General features: G+C 35.1%; 2 protein-coding genes across 2 annotated transcripts; one reads left to right on the forward strand and one right to left on the reverse strand.

Annotated features, from left to right (window-relative positions):
• Window positions 1-933: 933 nt before the first annotated feature.
• Window positions 934-1,590, reverse strand: LOC140861145 (uncharacterized). The gene has a single exon (XM_073264156.1). It carries the CDS (start codon window positions 1,588-1,590, stop codon window positions 934-936), a length of 657 nt encoding a protein of 218 aa, XP_073120257.1.
• Window positions 1,591-8,620: 7,030 nt separating this feature from the next.
• On the forward strand, window positions 8,621-9,205 carry LOC140861146 (F-box protein At3g07870-like). The gene has a single exon (XM_073264157.1). It carries the CDS (start codon window positions 8,621-8,623, stop codon window positions 9,203-9,205), a length of 585 nt encoding a protein of 194 aa, XP_073120258.1.
• The last annotated feature ends 12,600 nt before the right edge of the window (window positions 9,206-21,805 follow it).

Below are 21,805 nucleotides of genomic sequence, written 5' to 3' on the forward strand. Positions count from 1 at the left end.
GTGTTTGTACTCATTTTAAATCACATAGATCAGAGTGTATTAAATCAAGGGGTTCACTTTTCCTTTCAACTGTTTGAAAAGATGATCTTGTTAGTTTTGCCTCAACACAAGTTTCGCATTTGTGTTGTGTATCAATTTTGAATGTAGGAATGTTTTTCAAGTTAATTAATCTATGAATCGTATCATAATTAACATGTCCTAGTCTACCATACCACAAATTGGAAGACTCAAGCAAGTAAGCAGTAATAGCCATTACATTGAGTTTGAACAAACCATTGCTTACATAGCCTTTTCCTACAAACATTCCATTCTTAGACAAAACAACTTTATCTGACTCAAACACAATGTGAAAACCATGTTTGTTAAGCATTAACCCAGACACCAAGTTCTTACGAATGTCTGGAACATACAACACATTGTTCAAAGTCATCTCTTTTCCAGAGGTCATCTTCAAAACCACTTTTCCTTGTCCCTTGATTTCAAAAGTTGTAGAATTCCCCATGAACAGCATTTCCCCGTTCACGGATTCCTCAAGATTTGCAAACATCTCTTTGTCGGAGCAAACATGGCGAGTGGCACCAGTGTCAATCCACCACTCCCTTGGGTTTGAACCAACCAGATTCACTTCAGAAATGACAGCACAGAGGTTCATGTTTGAAACCTCATGGGATATGTTCTCCACCATATTCACCTCTCGGTTTTCTTTGGCTTCTTGCACTCAGAGGCCTTGTGACCAGTACCATCACAGTTGAAGAATTTCCCGGAGAACTTCTTCTTCGTAATGCCTCCTTTTGGTCCCATATTCATCTTTTTGTTCGAAGGATTGAAGTGTTTCTTTTTCGAGCTTTGGCCATTCTCGACAACATTTGCTTTAGCAGCAATTGGAGAAAACAGTCGTCTTTTAGAGCTCTTGTTGTCTTTCTCGATACGAAGTCAAAAAATGAGTTCTTCAACATTCATCTCCTTTCGCTTGTGTTTCAAGTAGTTCTTGAAATCCTTCCATGCCGGTGGTAGCTTCTCAACAATGGCCGCCACTTGGAAGGATTCGCTCAACGTCATCCCCTCAGAGTGAATTTCGTGAAGAATCACTTGGATATCTTGAACTTGGCTGATAACTGGCTTGGAATCCACCATCTTAAAATCCAGAAAGCGGCCTACGAGAAACTTCTTGTCCCCCGCATCCTCGGTTTTGTACTTTCTGTCAAGGGATTCCCACAGCTCTTTGGCCGTTTTATTTTCGCAGTACACATTGTATAGCGAATCTTCCAATCTGTTCAGTACATAATTTTGGCATAGGAAATCAGAATGATTCCATGCCTCCAAAGCACTGATGGATTCAACATCTCCCTCACCCTCCTTGAGCTTAGGAGCATCCTCTGAGAGGAATCTGGTGAGGTTCAGCATCGTCAAGTAGAAGAGAAGTTTTTGCTGCCACCTCTTGAAGTTCGCACCAGTGAACTTTTCTGGCTTTTCTCCATGACTATTCGGAACAGGAAAGGCAGCACCACGTGGGGCAACAGGAGGAACGACACGATTTGGAACCGTGAAAATAGGGGCAATCGGAGTAGTCTCACTTGAAGCAGAAGCCATTTCTGAACCAAATCACATAATGAGTACTAAAATTTGTTTTAAGTTTTTTTCAAAATATGTAAACTTGAAACGCGAATATAACAGAAATAATATAATAAGAACGAAGTAAGATCGTATAACAATTCAGTAGTATATTGAGTATGTAAATACTGTAAAGTATAAACAGAATGAGTAAGGAAACAATTAAGCAAACCAAGGCCTGTAACTAGTACAGTTTCCTTAGAACAGATTCGTCCCCTCCTGAGTGTGCTTCGAGGATCACACGGACGTCTGTCTCCCAGGATACAACGGAACCTTGTAAAAACCTAGGACGAAGGAACTACACTGGCGAACCGAGAGTGTACCTGAACAATATCACGTCCACGCAGAAGGAGTGTAGTGACCCTGCATGGAATCACCTACTAACTGGCAACTAATAGCATGCATTAAAATTAATACAGCAAAATACTTAACAGAGTAAAACGTGCGGAAACATAATCCATAAATTACATATCAGCTTAGTAAAATATATCCAGGCTTAATACTGTAGTGATACAACCATATCGAAAAACTTTAAAGTAAACATTATACAGCTATATCGAATCCTACTGTATAATAAACTCCTCAAGGCTCTTGCTCCCTAGTCCTGCCTTGAACTACCAGCTCCGTCCATCCTGCGACCTGCCCCATGGAATAGGGTGTCCAAGATAATAACTAGGACGTGAGCGCTAACGCCTAGTACATAAACATGAGTAAACATATGTATATAGTGCATGCAACATGATGACGGGTAAAGGATCATCTGAAAAGTCATGCTCAGTACCGGCGCCACATGAGTGCTGCCACCGCACGGATCAACCTCTGGGTGCAACCACACTCGTCAAGTACACCAGAGTAGTCAGACATAAATGTCCCCGCCGTCGCGATACTCTCAGTGACAGACTATCGAGTATAGAGCTGAGCGGCTCTATAATCAGGTATATCAAGGTATAGGCTCAACGTGTATATGCACATGACATATGAATATAGAAAGCGGTAAATCATATATCATGCCATATAATAATGCCAAATAAATGCAACATTTAAACATGTATACTCGCTGGCAATCTCAGTCATTGTGTACGTATCTCTAAGCTAGTTTAAGTATAGTAGGATCCTAGGTTCCAAGCCTATATTCAGAAGTTCATCGTATCAGTACACAAGTTCTATAAGCCTTAACTAAGCTAATAAGTACTCCCAAAACTTAAATAGATTCCCGGACCATACCTTCGTCCGTCGATAGCCCTTTGAAGTCGCTAGTCCTGGATGACTATAACCACTCCTTGGTTATTCCAGAACCTCTATTATAACCGATAGGGCCCTCAAGTGTATAACTCACACTATATAACTGAAGAAGAAAACTCGGGAATTCGTATTCAAATTATGACTCCGAAGAGCCCTATTTATAGGAAAATTTTCGGACGAGTTCGGGCCCTCCGAACCGGGGTTCGGATCGTCCGATCCAACTCACTGCCTACATGCGAGACACGTCGAGTTCGGACCGTTCAATCACCACTTCAGGTCGTCCGAAGTGTCCTAAATTCGACACTTGTCAAAAACCATGGCTGAATAATCCTGCCTACTTGGCACATGTGAAGTTCGGGCCGTCCGATCCTTAGTTCGGATCGTCCGAACTTGCCTTAACTCCGAAGTCAACAAGCCATCTTCGGAGCCCCCGAGTTGCTGAGTTCGGGCCGTCCAAAGTCCTCTTCGGATCGTCCGAACTGGCTCAGAAAATGAAAATCCAATTCTTGATTCTGAAGTCCGATTAAGCCCCCGAATTGGTTAATTACCAACCCTTAATCATGTTTACCATATTATTATCTTAAAATGGAATATGGGTTACTACAAGGAGGAGAGCTCGAACAGCAACGAAAGCAGAGTGCAGAAACAGAAAAAATGAGGGGTGTAAAACTTGTGTTTTGAAGGACTCAAGACTGCCTTTATTTATAAGGAATCGGATGGCATATGAATATTCTGGACTGGCAGCTGGAAAGCCAACAGACAAAGCAGCAGAAAAGCCAAAAGTCTGAGCAGATGGAGCACTAGCAGTCAGCCATGTGGAGGGTCACATCCAAAAGGATCCATTCGAAAATAATAAAATTTATTTCGAAAACTAACAAAGTAAAATAGCAAAAGGTGGCCAACACTTGGTAGACGATTTTTTCCTTGATTGGTCCGACATTCGACGCACCCAAGTCGCGCTCGTATTCTTGCACACAGTTCAAGCCTTTTCCAGTGCAAATCGGACCCTTGATTTGCACCCCCCCCTGCGTAGGCGCGTGCGAGAGAGAGCCTCTTGACCAATCATTCTTACATCTTCGTAAAATGTATCACAATATAAGCACACACATGCCAAGTTATTTTTTCAATGTGGGACACTTCATTTTCCCACTTACCCATCCACTTAACAAGCTTAATTACTTGTTCAAACTTTTCATTCACACTAAAGACCATTTAGGCCTAAACCCATTTAGGCCTAAAGCCTAAACTAAAGTCCAACAATGTCATAATTTAAGTTGGAGATGGTACTTCTTGTATGATTACTTTCATGATATGATGGATTTGAAATCACCACCATAACTATTTGGAATTTGAAATTAGTTTTCAAGTAGATTTGTTCAAACAAACCAATTAAAGAATATTGAGTTACTTTTAGAGATTTTTTGGTTTTTTTTACAGAGCTTTTTTGTTTAAAAAACTATACTATCGAAATATTTATTTTTTAAAACTTTGATTCAAATTTGTACTCGAAAAATAATAAATTTTATCATAAAATTTTAATCAAAAAACTGATCATGCTTAATTGTGCTTTTTTTTCACTTAATGTTGTTAACAATGGCTTGATTACTTTTCCACGCTTTTGGCTGAATTTTTGGGAGTAGATGAATATTTGATCAAACGGTAAGAAATTAAATTCATTTTATCGATATTTTTTTAATTGATATATCGTAATAAAAAAACAAAAAGATGAGATGATTATGTAAGGGATTGGCCTAAAGTGTATCCAATGGTCGATATTATTTCTCATCAATGTGAGTTCCACTGAATCTGAGTAAAATATTACTCTTTCCGTCCAGATTATATAGTCATATTTTTTTCACACGGATTAAAAAAATCATTGGGAAAACATATTTTATACAACCTTCCTATTTTATCCCTATTTAGTGTATTAAAAAATGATTTCATAATTTTCAAGATGTAGTTAATATATAGGAGTATATTAGTAAATAAGTGTAAAAATATTATTAAATATTGTATATGACTATATTTAGGACAAAAAAAAAAGTGAAATATATGATTGAGACGGAGAGAGTAATATTTAGATGTAGTTTAGGTATTATCTCGAGGGTTGAATAAAATTTCCCCCCACTGTTAATTTGATAGCATGTCGTAATTTAAATTGGACATGGTAGTATTGGTATTGGTACTTTGTAGTCTTCATAAAGAAATGGTGGATGAATTGGTAAAATTTGAAGAAAATAAACAAGAACCTAAAAGTCACGGTTCTTTTTAGTTCCAAGAGTTACGAGACTCCCACCGTACCCAAACTCATTCATAACTAAGTCGGGAAGAACATGAATGTAAAGCGAATCTTCTTTAAGAACATGAATTTTGGAAACACCTAAAGGATTGACTTGAAACTTTTTTTTGCTTTTCAGTAGGGCAGATAAGGAATTGTGTCTTTTTTCATCCTCCTGTTCTTCATCTTCATCAGACTCTTCATAACTCAAAGATGTATTCATTCATTTTCTAAGCGTGTTTGCACACTCATTGGCATAATGTCCAAAGCCTTCACAAGCATGACACTGTACAGTTTCTAACTTCTTTGGAACTGACTTCTTCTTTCCTTTCAACATCAAGGAGTATCAGTAGGTTTCCCTTTATCCTTCTTTTGTGCGGTAAGGTTCATCTCAAAAACTTGAAGAATACTAATCAGTTCAGTCATCTTCGTCTTTGAGGTACATTTTAATTCCTCAAGCGCCCAGATCTTCCCATTGAATCTATTTGGCAAAGATCGAAGAACCTTGTTCACCATACTTTCTCTAGCAATAGGTCCTCCAAGAGCATGCGCCTCTGTAGCTATCTCCCTAAGTCTCTTATCATAATCAGCAATAGTCTCATTCTCATCCATCCTGATATTCTCAAATTTTGTGTTTAGAAATCTCAGTCTTGTTCTTCTCACACTATTAGATCCTTCACGGTGTGTTCTTGAAGAGCTTCCCACACATCTTTAGCAACTGTGCAGTCAGCTATGAGTCCAAACATTCTCATATACACAGATGAAAAATTTTCATTGATTGCTTTAGCATTGTAGCTTGAACTTTGTGTTTCCTCGGCGGTCCAAGTTGCTTCTGGCTTGAGAACGTATTCTCCTTCTAGATCTAGCATCTTTGGAGGAGTCCAACCAGTCAGAATGCTTTGCCAAGCACGAACATCCATCGCTTTGATAGTATATTGCATCCTTGTCTTCCACAATGCATAATTCGTGCCATCAAGAACCGGAGGTTTTAAAAACGAGTTCGCAACAGACGATGAGTCCATCTTATTCCCTGTAATAAAATAAATAAACCAAGATCAGTTCTTAGTGTATCAAGAATATGGCTCTGATGCCACTTGTAAGGAAAAAAGGATTGCACATAAACAGCTTGAGGTGTTGTCACAAGGTGTTGACAATACCTATAATAACACCTTGAGTAATTTGCAGCAGAATATAATTTAAACGTGAATAAAATAAACAAAAAACCAAATAAATAGACTCAAATATTTTAAGCAAGAGTATAAAATACTCTTGCAGCGCCTTAGGAAAAAAACTCACTAGAAAATAATTCAAAGAGTTTTACAAACCCTAAAACTGATGATTATTGTAAAATCAATTTTCTCCAACATATGAGAAAATAAACCAAAGAAAAGCATCCCCTAAAATTCTATAAGAAATAGAATAAATAAACAAAACATGGAGATGAATCCTTGAGGCCGAAACTCGACTAGAACATTCAATGTTTGATCTTTGATCTTCACGTGTTCTTCAAGGCTTCAAGATTACACGACCAACACAGCTTCAAATAATTCTCTTTCAACGTACGTATATGAAGCTATTAAATAAATCTCGATTGATCGTTCGTTCTCTCTCGGTTCGTATCTTTCCTTGTGCATGCTTGTCTCAATATATAGGCAAGAATCCTTCTCATCTTGGTTCCATGCATACGTAGGATTCTCCTAGATTTGATCATATCAAATCTACAAAACATAAAAAAAGATATATTAGATTAAGTATAACAATATCTCAAATATACTTTACTAAGAAAATAAATATTTAAAAAAAATATCCATAGATACTTCATATCCAAAAAAGACAAAAAGATATTTAATAAAATCTTTTTCAAAACATGAGAAATTTTAGGAATAAAATATTCCTTTCAAAACTGTTCATGCTCAATTGCGCTTTTTTCTCACTTAATGTTGTTAAAAATGGCTTGATTACTTTTCCACCCTTTTGGCTGAATTTTTGGGGAGTAGATGAATATTTGATCAAACCGTAAGAAATTCAATTCATTTTATCGATATTTTTTAAGTGATATATCGTAATAAAAAAAACATAAATATGAGATGATTCTGTAAGGGATTGGTCTAACGTGTATCCAATGGTCGACATTATTTCTCCTCAATGCGAGGTCTACTGAATCCGAGTAAAATATTACTCTTTTCGTCTAGAATCCAGATTATATAGTCATATTTTTTTCACACAGATTAAAAAAATCATTGGAAAAACAAATTTTATACAACCTTCCTATTTTATCTCTAGTTACTGTATTAAAAAATGATTGCGTAATTTTCATGATGTAGTTAATATATAGGGGTATATTAGTAAAGAAGTGTAAAAAATATTATTAAATATTGTATATGACTATATATTTAGGACAAAAAAAAGTGGACTATATGATTGAGATGGAGAAAGTAATATTTAGATGTAGTTTAGGTATTATCTCGAGGGTTGCAAAAAATTTCCCCCAGTGTTAATTTGATAGCATGTCGTAATTTAAATTGGAGATGGTAGTATTGGTATTGGTACTTTGTAGTCTTGATAAAGAAATGGTGGATGAATTGGTAAAATTTGAAGAAAATAAACAAGAACCTAAAAGTCACGGTTCTTTTTAGTTCCAAGAGTTACGAGACTCCCACCGTTTCGAAACTCATTCATAACTATAAGTCGGGAAGAACATGAATGTAAAGCGAATCTTCTTTAAGAACATGAATGCAGTCTTCTTTGATATTCGTGACCATAAATTAACAATAATCTGAATTTGTTTCCAAGACTAGTTTTCGATTGACTGGATAATGTCAATGGCTTGTTGAGCCCCTATAAATTTCGTATGATGCAGAATCTTCCAACACGTCACTCTCTATGGTAATAAAACTCTGTAAAAGATAGTTAGACACAAAGTAGTTCTTTGATCTCATTTGTGCTTAACAATGGCTGCAGATCGTCCACAGCTACCGATGGACGTTCTCATCGATGTTTTAATTCGTCTCCCTGTAAAATCTATATTAAAGTTCAAGTGTGTTTCCAAAACTTGGCGAGATTCGATTTGCAGCCCATTTTTCATGGATAGGCACCTGAAATGCGATAGGAAACAGAGTGTCCTACTTGTCAAACGTTTTATCCCATCAAAAGAAGAAGAAATCATGCTATCACCAATCACCTGTTTGTCGCTTGCATATTTGATTGATCCCAACATCCCTTCATGCAATCGCTCCCATCTCCCAAATCTTGATTTGCCACCACAAAATAGAGGCAATATATTCTCTTTTCATGATCCCCGAATTGTTGGTCGCACCCAATCTATCGATTCCAATTTTGAATGATTTATACTTCCCTGCAAACCGTCCCCCAGCTAAACAAATTCACGGTCCCTGCAATGGACTTATCTGCATTGGTCTGGAACAAACTGTTTTCCTATGCAATCCGGCTTTGCGAGAATTTAAGCTACTGCCCCCTCGAAATTATACAATGGGTTATATGAGACATTCTTTAGGATATGGGTTTGGGTTCGTCCAAGTTGCTGGTGTTTACAAGGTCATACAGATATGGTATGCAGCATGTCACGAGGAACCTTTTTACGCAGATTTCTTGTGCGACGTAGGGAGTAATAATGACGTTAGGTTTGATATCTACAATTCAGGCTCCAATTCGTGGAAGCAAATGGATGTAAAAGTGCCTCATGATATAAGGTATTTACTTAGATTTGAACTCTTCTTTAACGGCGCGATCCACTGGTACGCGGTCACAGCTACCCATAATTCTCCGTGCATCCTTTGTTTCGACATGAGCTCGGAGGATTTTGGACTATTGGACTTCCATGATAATTTCCCTCTTCCTGAAAGGGACCTGAAGCTTGTGGTGTTAAATGATTGCCTAACAATGGTTAGCTATTCACAGTGGAACACAGAACGGTGTGAGATTTGGGTGATGAAAGAATATGGTGTGAAGGAATCATGGACGAAACAGTTTGTTGTGGAACCTTATTGTTCTATTAGCCCTTTTTTGTTTTCATACCTTGCATGTTTCGGTTGTGTTTTTGAACTTTCTTTGTAAGAGCAGAAACTTGACTTGTTTTCTTATCTTGTTTTGGTTTGCATAATTTCTTTTATGCTGATTTTAATGCTTATTATGCTTTGGTCTTCCATTAAGATCTTGTTTTGCAATTTAATATTTTTTTTATTTCATTCGCTGGTTAGCAAAATAACATCGGTTAAATATATATATAATCTTTAAAATAACATTCCAATTGTATTTTAAATCACTCAAATACACAATGAGATGGTTATTTTTCAAAAATGAAGTCTGATAGAGTTCATCCTCCTAAATCTACAAGGAAGTTTGTTTTTATTTGTTAATGGTACTTACTTCTTTTTCTCGTTTGGATAGAATGAGAATATGAGATAAGTATTTGAGAGGATTTGAAATGACTTTTGTGATGGATTTGAAATCACCACGATAACTCTAAAAGCAATTATTTGGGATTTGAAATTAATTTTCAAGTAGATTTGTTCAACGAACCATTTAATTTGAAATCTCTAGGTTCAAATTTATCAATCAAATTAAAGACAACCTATTTTTGCATAGTCTACACCGATTATATTATCTGTAAATAAAAAACTATGCAAATGTTAAGCAACATACTAGCGTAATAATGAAACTAGTATTTCACCACAGAGTGTTTTTTTATATAATCAATTATTAAAATTAGTAAGTGTTAGAGTTTGATAGTTATTTAAGATTATCGATATAATATAATGAATATATTAAATGTAATTATTATTATAAAACATATTGTATAAAAAAACTTTTATGTTTGTGATGATAATGAATCGAGTTTAAACCCGTCAAACATGTAACGAAGTATGTAACATATTTGGTGAACCCGTTTCATATATATATATATATATATATATATACTATAATTAATAATTTTAAGGTTTAAAAATTAACTATAGTAGGTTTACAGGTCTGGGTTTTGAGATGGGACGGGACGGGTTTCTTGTTTTATTTTTTTTTATGACATGAAACTCGTAGCCATTATCTTTCGATATACATTGGACAAACCCTCAAGCTAATGGAAAAATCTGCAAACCACACTAGTCAGGTAAACTGCACTGGAAAATCTCTGTACAACAAGCTAATCCAAGAAGAGTCGGTAATGAGAATTGAATACCTGATTACTGACCAAATGCTTACCTACTTTACCAACTTAGACAACTCATTGAAAGCGGGTTTCAGGTTTATTTGAGATAACAGTTACATAACTATATGAGAATAATAATCTTCGGTCGATAAATTGACTTATTTATTTTGTTGAAGTGAAACTGTTATTAATAAAAGAAATAGAAAAAGTTATCAAAAAAATCATATATTTTTTGTCAATTAAACTTTGAAAAAAATATTTTGATTAACAGTTTCAACTATTTTTCAAAATATCAATATATATATATATATATATATATATATAATCTTATTAAATTGAAGGGGTTTTCTTAGATCCTTTAGTTGGTGATAAGAAACAATATATTCATTATAGTAGATCTAACTGTCTTGATTTGTAAAAAGGTACTCTACCGCTCTCTTTGAATACTTCAAGAATACTCGACCGCTCTCAAGAAATATGGTGCTCACCCGATTTATCAATATAACGACAGACTGTGACAAAACAAATTGAAGAAAAGATGGAGTGTTTTGATAAATGGGTAAGATACAGAACTAAGGTACACTTTTCCAACTTTAGATCTTGGAAAATGCTCACAAATCTTGCTACTCTTGAACAGAAAATCTTAGAGCGGGATTAAACCAAAGATATCTCTCAAGCACCGAAAATGAGGGAATTTATTGCGATTATGATGAAGGAGAGTGTGCATCGCCAAGTTCTGCGACATAAAAGAGCAAACTACATCCAAACTTTCCTACTGCATTTGATGACTCAACAGTCATTAGTCAATTGGAAATGGATGCATTGTCCCTAGCTATGATTTCCAAGAAAATGCATCAAGATATCAATTTGGCCTTACCATTGGAACAACAGAAACCAGACCATTCTAAAAGGCCATCATCTGATACATACCAATTTGACTTTGGCAATAATCTTGTACCTAGTGAATGTATTCCAGATCAGATCTTTGAGCCATCAGGGAATCAAGATTTCAATTCACCATCAACCAATCAAGGAAAAAAAATTCATGTTGATGAACCTCCCACGATAGAAATTGCTTCAGTTCAAGAGCATCCACGAGCTGAGTGTCAAGCTTCAACCATGGTCTTTGAACCTCAAAAGCAGAGTACAGATCAAGTTGAATTTGTACCAAGGCAATATCAATCTAATCTGTTTCAGACAAATCAACCAGATCAATTGCCTGAAGTACCACTTACTTCCACTACTGATATGCTAAAATCAATTGAGGAGATTGTATTTCCGACAGAAGATCCACATCACTCAATTCTCCATGTTATACCAAAACTTATTCATATTGAACCGTCAGAGAAAATAGCTCCATCCGATCACGCTGTCATAAATGATCTTGCACTGGTCATTATACCACATCATACCAAATTGTTGGAAGCTACTCATAGAGATGAAAAAGTTGCAGCAGCTCTTCCTCATACTATTCCAGAACATCTTGAAACTACAGCCACATTTGTTGACCCTACAGCATTTCAGACTGAATTTGAGATGGAGGATCTCATTCCAAAATCAATCGACCAAGAGCCTCCCTCTATAAAATATATAGTCTCCAGTGCTGATCCGTCTTCATTGGTTCATCCTGACGCTGGACTAATGAAGTCTGCTGTTAGGAATCAATCCAAAAATTTTTAATATTCGAGAATTCACCACGCAAAAAATCACACAACCAAACAAGAACACAATCCCAGAAACAGATAAAACCCAACACACACAGATCAAATCACAACTCACACGAAAACAAATAAACAACACAAGTGTTTACGTGGTTCGAAAAAAATTGCTTACGTCCACGGGAGAGCACACAACCACTTGATTAATCACCAACATAACAAATCCAATCTCAAGAACAGATCTTATTACAGATATGGAATAAGATAAACTTTCAAGCTAGATACAGACTCAATTCAAGCTTTAAAGACTTGAATTTTTCCCGTCACAATCTTCGCTTAGTTTTTCTCCTCCGAAATCTCTCCTTCTTCTCTCTCAATATATTCTGAAAAATTTGATTTTCTGTTATGTTCGTTGCGGCCACCTTCCATCTGCTTATATAGATAAACCAACTTTCATCTTGGGCTTTAGGTCAACAGCAACTTACGACCCAATTATAAAGTCAACATGGTACAATCCGATAAGCCTTCATTCATCAGTCTGATATGCTCTCGTACTTTGATCTTAATTGATCTGCCTTCAAGCTTACAGCTTCTCGGACACTTCATCTGACTTCTAAACAAGTCACAGTACTCGAGCAATCGATCTGCATGAACTCATCCGAAGACTCATCTGACCATCACTTCGATCTGATCCCAGTATTCGATCTGGACCATGAATTCATCTGATCACTGAAGTCATCTGATCTATACTATTTGATCTGATCTCTTCTCTATTCTTATTCAATCTGATAGAAGCATACTTCAACAATCTCCACCTTGATTCTTTCAGGTTGAATGCTGCTCTCCACCCAGCCTCCTTGGCTAATTTCCAATCACCGCATTAACTAAGTCCAAACATTTCTTGAACTTAGCATACGACAGTGATTTCGTCATAACATCTGCATGGTTTTCTTCTGATGCTATCTTCACAAGGATCACATCTCCTTTTTCAATCACATCTCTGACGAAAAGCATCTTCACATCTATGTGTTTCGATCGTTCATGATAGACTTGGTGTTTCGTCAAGTGTACTGCACTTTGTTTGTCACAGTGTACTACAACTTGATCTTGTTCACACCCAATTCCGCTATCATCCCTTTTAACCACAATCCTTCATTTATGGCCTCGGTGACAGCTATGAATTCTGCATCAATGGTAGAAAGGGAAACCATTGACTGTAAATTTGACTTTCAGGTGATCGTTGTACCATAAAAGGTGAAAACATAACCACTCAATGACTTACTCTTGTCTAAGTTCCCAGCAAAATCTGAATCCACATATCCAACTACCGGATCAATCCCATCTTGCTGTTTTTCAAACTTCAACCCAAACCCAGTTGTGTTTATGAGATATCGGAGAATCCATTTCAGAGCTTCCCAATGATATGTTCCTGGATTAGCCATAAATCTTGACACAACACTGATTGCATATGCAAGATCAGGCCTACTACACACCATTCCATATATGAGACTTTCCACTCCGCTAGCATATGAAATACCAGCCATCTTCATCTTGTCTTCCTCACTTTCAGGCAACTGATTCGCAGATAGCTTCAAATGTTGTCCCAGAGGGGTCAAGACAGAATTTTCTTGATTCATGTTATACCTCAGAAAAACTTCTTCAAGTAGTTCTTCTGATTCAGATGAATCTCCTGTCTTTTCATGTTTCTTTATATGTCCATGCCCAATATTCTCTTCGCTTCTCCTAGATCTTTCATCTCAAACTCTGAGTTGAGCTGTTGTTTCAAGGATGATATCTCTGTCCTACTTTTACTTGCACTCAATATATCATCAACGTAATCAGTAGATACAAGATAACTTGTTCTTCATCCTTCTTCAGATAGACACATCTGTCATATGGGCTTCTCACAAAACCAACACCAATCATGAACTCATCATGTAGTACCTAAAATCTAATCTAACAAAATTGCATGCATTAAATTAAATTAAATAAATATTATGATTATTATTTTTAAGTTTAATTGATTTAAATTCTTTATTTTAATTATGTGTTAATAAAATATTAATTATTTATTCTGATTTTATTGTGCAATTTAATCGTTTTAAGGATTTTAAAAATTTAATATTTGTTTATTTAAATGATTTTTAAACATTTAAGATTTTTCTATTTAAATAATTTGAATTGTCCAGTTTATTTGTTTAAAATAATTTAAGTTTATCCAATAGTTATTTTAAATTATTTTAAATGTCTAGCTTATTTATTTTAAATTCTTTTAACTGTCCAAGTCGTTTTAAATATTTTTATTCCGTTTGTGTATTTATTTAAATTACTTTTAAACGTTCGTCTAGTTAGTTTAAATTATTTTAATCGCTCTGTTTATTATTTAAAAATCTAATTTATCGCTGCAACATCAAAATATTTAAAGTGTTGATTTTAATTCCTAAGTTAGTGCTTAAATTTCTTCAGATGTTATTTGTTTAATTATTAAGTTAATTATTCTTGAGATTCTTGAGTTCGGTGACTTCCAGTTTCGGCATACGGTGATGGTGGATTTCGGCGATAAATTCCTAGATTTTATTTCAAGAATTTTAAGTTGGGATAAATGAGGAAAATAGATGAAAGTTTGATTTTTAGAATTTTTCGGGTGTCAAAAATCACTTTTATTGCATACTTGAGCTTATTCTTCAAATTTTTCAAAAGTTAGAATTTTCCTAAACCCGGCCTAGTAAAACCCAATTTAATACAAACTTAGCTATTTTATAGGTGCAAGTTAGTGAGCCAAAAGTTGTAGCATTTTGAGTAGTACTTTTAAATCACACAACACACCCACCTATGCATACTTACACCTATACATACACACACATATACACCTAACACTTAATTTTTATCACAAAACAAAATAAACTCAAAACCCTAACACAACACACACAAGCTAGCCGCCTCTTCTCTTTTCTTTTCCCCTCAATTTCTCTCCAAGGATCGGTCGTCCCCTTCCCTTGCAATTTCGGCCGCCGCCATCCCTACCTCCACCGCCGCCGTCTCCGGGAAGTCTACCTTGGAAGTTCAACCTAGCTGGTGGTTCGATTTTCATCTTTAGTTCCATCTCTTTTCTTTGGGTTTTGTCAAGTGAGGCAAGTAAAGCTTTTATTTGGCCCCAAGCTAGCTATTTATTCTTTTGTGCTATTGCCTTTGATTATTTTCAAAATGCTCATGATTTTTGGCAAGTTAGGATCGATTTTTACAAATTTCATCAAGGTTTTATGTGTAAATTTGAGCTATGCTTATGGTTTGAAGTTTAAAGAGTTTTATGATGAATTTTGATATGAGATATGAAAAGTTTTGAATTCATATTAAGTTTTCAGAAATTTAAGAAGTAATTCATGCCAAAATTCGTGATTTAAAAGGTGTGTTGATTGTGTTTGAAGTTGTGTTATGAGGAATTTTTGAATGCCAATGGTCATTTTGATTGCCCAAGTGTTTATTGCATTTTTGTTGAGTGATTTTGGCATGTTCAAAAATGAGGCTTGTTGTGTGGTTAGAGGCTGCCCTAGTGCTTGTATTAAGTCCCTAAGGATGGTATTAGGGTGGTTTTATGGGTGGAAAGGGTTGGAGATAAGGGAAAAAGGGTGAAAGTGTAGGTGAAGTTGGTTGATTAAGCTTTTGCATGTGGGCTGTTGGATTTCTGGGCAGGGGAGCTGTCATACCAGGTCTGGTAGAGTTGATGCTTATTCCTAGTCGATTTTAAGGTTTTTTGGTTGTTTCGGTTCAAATTGGGCTCGATTCGGTTAAGTTTCGGATAGGATAAAGGTCTTTTAAGTTAGAGGGTTGGAGCAGAATTTTTAAGTGCAATGTGTGAGCTGTTGGATAGTTGATTAACCTGAATTTTTTGACCAACTATGGATAGGTGAGGGCTGGTCCTAAGTCAATTTTAGGTTGTTGTGGTCGTGTCAGTTTAATTTAGGAGCGAAACGAGTTAGTTTTGGTCAAGTTAAGAATTTCTCAAGTCGGGGTGTCTAGTTAAGAATTTTGATAAGTTTGAGGGCTGCCCGGAAATCCGTTTTGATCAGGTTACTCGGGTCATATTTGGAGGTCATAACCTAGTCCTTGGTTTAGTTTAATTTGAAGTGTGTGGAGAGTGTCAATTCAAGAGGGATCGAATTTGGTTAAGGTAAGATCGAGTTAAGGGTTTTTCGATTTGATTGCTCGGTTTAAGACACGTTGAGGAAAAATAGAATCTAAGTTGGGTAACCAACTTAGGGGCAGCCAATTACCCACCTAACATCCTCATTTTGAGTTGAGTTTTCATTCCCTAAAGTTGCATTTTTGTGTGTGTGATTTTTGCCTTCGAGTTGAGTAAAGTTTAAGCAAGTTGAAGCATTTCTTTTGCATCTTAAGTAAAGTTAAAGTTTCAAGTCAAGAAAGTAAAAAGTTTCGAATAAAGTGAGTTGACTTATGACACATAGGGGTTTGGAGGAGTTGGGAGAAATCCTGATTTCCCTTGCCAACACACGGATTTGGAGGAGTTGTGAGAAATCCTGATTTCCCTTGCCAACAGAGGGGTTTGGAGAAGTTGGGAGAAATCCTGATTTCCCTTGCAAACAGGGGGTTTAGATGAGTTGGGAGAAATCCTGATTTCCCTTACCAACTAAGGGGCAATGTGGCGTCGGGAGTAATCTCGGTGTCCTTGCCGGCATAGTATACTGCAGCCATGACCGATCAAAAATCAAAGAAAACGTCATAATTAATGATCTAAATTCACAGAAAAGAAAAGTAAAGTTTAAGAAAGTTCCAAGTTCATAGCGTGAGTTGATTGCATACAGTTAGGTTCATTCTCTTTTATCATACAACTTTTCAGTTTAAGTTTCAAAGTATTATATGTATAGTACTTTAAGTATTGCCATAGGTATTTTAACCCTTGTTATTACAAATTTTATACTTGTGGAGTCATTAGACTCACTATACTTTCTTGGTGCAGGTTAGATTATCGTTCAGATCGAGGGGCAGGACTATCGAGTGGACTGCGATGCGGGCACGATACATCCCTTCGACCTATGCTAGACTTCCGCAAAATTTTACTTTAACGCTTTAAAGTCTTTCATTTTTGTTGATTGGATAAATGTAAGCTAAAGGATTTACAGAATTGTTTTTGGGCATATAAAGTCATAATGTTGAAATTTCGGATGTTGTATTTTCGGAAGATTATGATTATCGTGTTTGCCTTCCTTTTTAGGGTCTATTCTATTTTTGAATTGCTGAGTGAGACAGGTTGGTTTTAAGTATTTTCAAATAGGTCATGGAAATTTTTTTAAAAGTTCGTATTTTTCTTTATTATTTAATTAAGTATAGGATTAGGGTCGTTTCAGTTGGTATCAGAGCATGGTTCTTGTTTGGGTTGTGCATACTACCGGTTTCAAGAAACTCGAGAAGTCTTGCCTCAAGGTCTGTAAGTTTTAATGAATTTTATATGTTAACCGTATTTGAATTACTACTTTAAATGTTTTGATGTCATCCTTTTTAAATATTTTCAAACTAAATGTTTTATTTATTTAAAGGTGTAGCTCAATGTTTTTATTGTTTAAAATTTATTTTAGTAGTTTAAAGTGTACAATTCAAATATCTATTTTTATAGCATGCGACTTCAAGTTAAGCGGTGTTGGTGTACCAATATTCCTTTCAGTTTAGACAGTACGTGGAAGTTATTTGAGTTATTTGGTAATGTTAACAATTATTGATGAGATTGTAGGAGTTTGTCGAATAGTATTAGACTTGCGTAATAGGAGATACCAGTTGTTGGGTCCTTATTGAAATTTATTTTCTTATAATGAATTTTAGTCAGATAAAATTAAGCGAATAGTTTGTTTAAGAAATTGATAGACGTATGTTTGTTAGTTAAGTTAATGAATCAAAACTCCTACGAAGGCTTGAGATACACGATTTGTATTATATTATGGATAACCTGAGTTGCACTCTTGTTACAGGGACAAATATGACTTTGGATAATAGTGAGTCGGTTACTAATAAGCCTTTCGATTATATAAACTATTATTCCGATTTTTATTTCCTTTTTCTTCTTTTGTACTCGTATCCATCGCAACATATACTTTTGACTATCTGAAATCTCTTTGCACTTCCTTTGTGCATTTATGGACTCGTATGACATCAGTCAATGTTGTATTCTGCTACTATGATCTTGGTTAAACTTCTTAATAAAATCTTGTTCATATTTCACATTACTTGAAATTTTTCTTCAGTTCTAGAGCCACATGTTGATGTGAGCGGGGTTCACCTTTTCTTTCTTTTTGGAGATGTACTCATGTTGTGGTTGACATCTGAATATGTCTTAGGACCGTTGTTTCCCCTGATTATTGACTTGTGTTGATTTCTATCAACTGAAGTCACACTGATTGCCTTGATCGTGCTTTGATTATTTGGGCACGATGTCGTTACCCATGGATGAGTGATCGCAAGAGTTGTTATCTTGTTGACTTATATTCATTGTTCTTGGAGCCTCCATTATTATTTACTCACCCCTAGAATTGAATTATGAGTGAGTTGCTTTCACTTATCTAAATTTTATTTCCAACTCGTTTGTTCGTAATGTTTGCACTATTTCGTTTGTATTGAGCAACATTACTTGTATGTTTATTTCCTTTCATGATCCATCCTGATGAATACTTGGTGGATTATAGTTTCAATTATCATTTCCATTTCTTAAGTAGAGAATTGACTCGTAACTGCATAGTGAGTGGTTAGACTGTTGGAATTTAGTATTAGTACTAGATAAAATCCTAAGTTATTGTGGTGATCCGAGGAATGACGACTATCAATTATTTCAAGTTCTAACGGGAATACTACAAGTTGGTGGATTAATTGAATGGGTTGTTTTAATTTTAAAATGGGATTGTTAAGATTAAACAGACAAATTTGATAAGCTGAATGGATGATCAGTCACGAGATAGGGAAATAGAGTTATCCCTAGAGACTTTTGGGCACTTCACGTTTGCATTTCTAGAGTTTGTGAACGGCATCTGGTATATTTTGACTTCGAGAGTAAATATGTATTATTTAGTCGTTGTGTCTGAGATAGTTAAGGTGGAAAAATCCGTTGGAAAATTTTAACTAAGAAATGTAATACCAGCGAAGGAAAGTAAGTTGTCTGACAAATTGGGTGAACCAAAATGTTGAGGTTTCGTGACCGTATTATTGAACTTATTGTAGAATCAAGAATGCCTAAGGGACGAAAGTATAGATTGGTGAATGGATGACTGAGATCAGTTTAGTTTCCCATTTGGATTCTATATATTGTCGGTCAGTATCTTGGAACTGAAAAACAATGGATTTTGTGGTTAAGTTTTCTTTTCAAATATTAGATTAGATTTATTTATAGAATTGGGTCAAAGTTGAGGAGAGTCATTTGTTTCACATGAAGGTTAACTGAACTAGAGACGTTGCTTAAGATAACTTCTAATCATCCATAGAAGCGTTGTGAGCTGTAGTAACTAATAAGGGTTTGAGCATAGTCCATGATCATTAATCAAAGCACTGCTAATAAGTGGCGTGAGCCTTTAAAATTTAAAAAATGGATGTTAGTTTGTTCTTAAGGTATCATCGTTCCGTAATACTATTGATTTGGTATATAAGGAATTTAACTCGTTTGTCAGTCCTTATGCAATCGTTGAGGATATTGGTAAATTATTTTATCGTTTGGTCATGCTGCAGAGTTTGGTTGTGGAAGTATGGGTCAGATCCATATCGTATCTTGAGGGCTGATGAGATAGAATTGTATAGTTCTTTTAGCCATCCTATTTTAAAACGTTTAGTGTTTAGTTGCTAAGTATTTTAGGAACTTGTGGATTTTTTCAAGAGCTCGAGTTCTATATTATTTATGTTAAGCTTAATCGGTAAGTGGTCATTGAGCATAGTCTCATTGTGAGGAAGATTTTAATTATGGGGATGATCGACATGAATTATTTATTGATTTTGTGAACTCTACTTCTTGAAGCTGGGATTAGGGATTTAAGGCCATCGAACTAAGGAAAGTATCGGATATTTTAGGAATTTAGATGGCGAATTAAAACTTTTAAAGTCACATTGGAGCAGTGATTTGAAATCTCTCTTAGGATACAATCATTTGGAAACAAATAAGAATTGTGAATATATATTGCAGTACGAATTAGTCCGATCCTAGATGATATAGATATCAATAAGTATCAGAATGTGCAGCGAAAGTCATTTAGCGTCAACTCATGTGGGTGCACAGTAAGAAAAGTTAGTGTCAATCTGGTCTAATGTATCTGGACCTAGTTAGTAAGTCCTGAATTTCGAAGACGAAATTTCATTTAAGGGGGGAATGAACTGTAGTACCTAAAATCTAATTTAACAACATCGCAAGGATTAAATTAAATTAAATAAATATTATGGTTATTATTTTTAAGTTTAATTTATTTAAATTCTTTATTTGAATTATGTGTTAATAAAATAATAATTATTTATTAAAAAGATTTTATTGTGCAAGTTAATCGTTTTAAAGATTTTAAAGATTTAAGATTTGTTTATTTAAATGATTTTTAAACGTTTAAAATTTTCCTATTTAAATGATTTGAATTGTCCAGTTTATTTATTTAAAATAATTTAAGTTTATCCAATAGTTATTTAAAATTATTTTAAATGTCTAGCTTATTTATTTTAAATGTTTTTAACTGTCCAAGTCGTTTTAAATGTTTTTATTCCATTTGTGTATTTATTTAAATTACTTTTAAATGTTCGTATAGTTTGTATAATTTATTTTAATCGCTCTGTTATTATTTAAAAATATTATTTATCGCTGCAACATCAAAATATTTAAAGTGTTGATTTTAATTCCTAAGCTAGTGCTTAAATTCCTTCAGATTTTATTTTTTTAATTATTAAGTTAATTATTCTTGAGATTCTTGAGTTCGGTGACTTCCGGTTCCGGCATACGGCGATGGTGGATTCCGGCGATAAATTCTTAGATTTTATTTCAAGAATTTTAAGTTGGGATAAATGAGGAAAATAGATGAAAGTTTGATTTTTGGCATTTTTCGGGTGTCAAAAATAACTTTTATTGCATTCTTGAGCTTATTAATTTTCCTAAACCCGGCCTAGTAAAACCCAATTTAATACTTTATTTTGAGATTTTTAAACTTAGCTATTTTATAGGTGCAAGTTAGTGAGGCAAAAGTTGTAGCATTTTAAATAGTACTTTTAAATCACACAACACACCAACCTATGCATACTTACACCTATACACACACACACATATACACCTAACACTTAATTTGTATCACAAAACAAAATAAACTCAAAACCCTAACACAACACACACAAGCTAGCCGCCTCTTTTCTTTTCTTTTCCCCCCCATTTCTCTCCAAGGATCGGTCGTCCCCTTCCCTTGCAATTCCGGCCACCTCCGTCCCTCCCTCCACCACCGCCGTCGCCGGGAAGCCTACCTTGGAAGTTCAACCTAGCTGGTGGTTCGAGTTTCAGCTTTAGTTCCATCTCTTTTCTTTGGGTTTTGTCAAGTGAGGCAAGTATAGCTTTTCTTTGGCCACAAGCTAGCTATTTATTCTTTTGTGCTATTGCCTTTGATTATTTTAGAAATTCTCATGATTTTTGGCAAGTTAGGATCGATTTTTACAAATTTCAGCAAGGTTTTATGCGTAAATTCGAGCTATGCTTATGGTTTGAAGTTTAAAGAGTTGTATGATTAATTTTGATATGAGATATGAAAAGTTTTGAATGCATATTGAGTTTTCAGATATTTAAGAAGTAATTCATGCCAAAATTTGAGATTTAAAAGGTGTGTTGATTGTGTTGAGGTTGTGTTATGA

This window comes from Henckelia pumila, chromosome 4, assembly GCF_033568475.1.
Source record: "Henckelia pumila isolate YLH828 chromosome 4, ASM3356847v2, whole genome shotgun sequence".
Lineage (NCBI taxonomy): Eukaryota > Viridiplantae > Streptophyta > Magnoliopsida > Lamiales > Gesneriaceae > Henckelia > Henckelia pumila.